General features: G+C 41.8%; 1 protein-coding gene across 1 annotated transcript; it reads left to right on the top strand.

The window, feature by feature from the left end:
- Positions 1-396: 396 nt before the first annotated feature.
- On the top strand, positions 397-560 carry SARC_11544 (hypothetical protein; the record flags this gene model as incomplete). Its single annotated transcript, XM_014294365.1, has 1 exon — positions 397-560. A coding segment is annotated over one exon (164 nt), but the record flags the coding sequence as incomplete, so codon positions are not given.
- Positions 561-1,830: the final 1,270 nt, after the last annotated feature.

Below are 1,830 nucleotides of genomic sequence, written 5' to 3'. Positions count from 1 at the left end.
TTTATATATCATATACCCTGTATATTGTGTGCGTTTGTGTTTGTATATGTATTATAGTTAAAGGCATGTATATTTTAAGTAGCATATGTCTGTATAGACACATTCCTCAATGTGTCTACAGTACAGGTATATCTGTAAAATTATCCCGCACACGAGAATTGATATCGAGGTGGAATTTTGAAATCATAGGCACAGGCTCCATTGTCAATCACCGATCCCACTGACTCGCTTGTGTTATTTATTTTTCTCTTTATGTGATCCAGGGTTGTCAACGGGGTGGTCGTGGATGTGCCCCTGCGTATCGTAACCCAAGAATTCTACCCAGAATTAATACGATTGTACAAACACCTGGGCATCGAGTTGTACGTAGCCGATAGCTCTAGCTCGCTATCTTGGATGCGTAATGCGAGTGACAGTACACAGAAGCGTGATGGAATCACGCCCCCTTATTTCCGGTATTCCAATGTATTGAAGCAAGAGGATAGTAGCTCAATGCTGGATTCTTCATCGTTTACCCGACCAGAGTTCTACTATGTCTTGCGGGATTTATTATGGCTCTGGTAAGTTCGCGTATATCTCGATATACTCGAGTAGAGCACGACAGTTATTCATATTGCATATACCTTGTGGTCGTATGGCTTATATATAGCACGCGAGTACGAACGTCTACATGTAAACGAATTTACTATCTCAGCCGAGTACTAGTGTGTTGAATTTTTCTGACTGTAATTTGACTGAGGTTCGATATACTTCAGACTCTATCGTTGTACGAAACAGACCTCTGGCGTGATACTTTCCACCACCGTCTATCGCACACGCATGCACTTGTAGGGATCGAAGGCACCTATATCCGCCCACACTCTATTCCATGCTAACCCGCTGGGATGTTTTCCACACCACGCTCCTCTAACCAGCCTCTTCGGAACCATAGACTACTACCGCGGAAAGCTCAGCGGATTAACAATCGGTGCCTACCTGACCCAAAAGAGGTACTCAGACGCCTTCACTATCGGCTTCTTGGCAGCCTATCTGGCAGGTAGTTGTGTATACCACTCTCGCTTGCGTACAAGCCTCTCACGCTATATGACAGTTGCAACGTCGATCCAGTTGGCACTTGGGTCTTTGAGTGCTACTTACTATCTTTGACTTGGTATACTATGTGTTTGTATCCGAGGTTAGCTTAAATTGCGCAACTACAAACCTCTATCACCCCCTTCCAAGTCAAGCCCGTCTATTCGTATACTGCAATATTACAAATATCAAGGTTTCTATGAGCACATACGCCTCTTTAAACACCCGCTCCCAAAGTCTGCCCTTTTGTTTTCTGTACCGGTTTCTTTATCGTTTGCACGCGTGCAATACAGTAATCTGCTCGTGCGGCCATGATTCTGCGTTGAACTATCCGGCAAATGTGGTGTTTGAGTACTTCCTTCCCGTGACACTAGGCTCGCAGGGTGTATACAGAGTGTCCGAGGGTGTTCGGATAGCCATCAGCGCCTTGACAGAAAAGGTATTTTGCACAGCTCAAATGCACATATGTATAGTTTAGATTGCACGTCGATGTATGTTATAAAGTTTGTCTGGGTTTTTCTATGAATCACAGTAGCCTCGTGAACGCGAGGGAATGTACTAGAACGCTATCAACGCTCCCACTGCCAGAACGACGCTTCGTTGTATACAGTATTGTGTGTGTCTATGTATGTATATATATATATATGTATGTATATATGTATGTATGTATATATATATATATATATATATATATATATATATATATATTATTATTATTATATATATATAGTATATATATATGTATAGTATATATATATA

Source organism: Sphaeroforma arctica (assembly GCF_001186125.1).
Source record: "Sphaeroforma arctica JP610 unplaced genomic scaffold supercont1.1745, whole genome shotgun sequence".
Classification (NCBI taxonomy): Eukaryota; class Ichthyosporea; order Ichthyophonida; genus Sphaeroforma; species Sphaeroforma arctica.
This window is presented reverse-complemented; position numbering and strand designations above follow the sequence as displayed.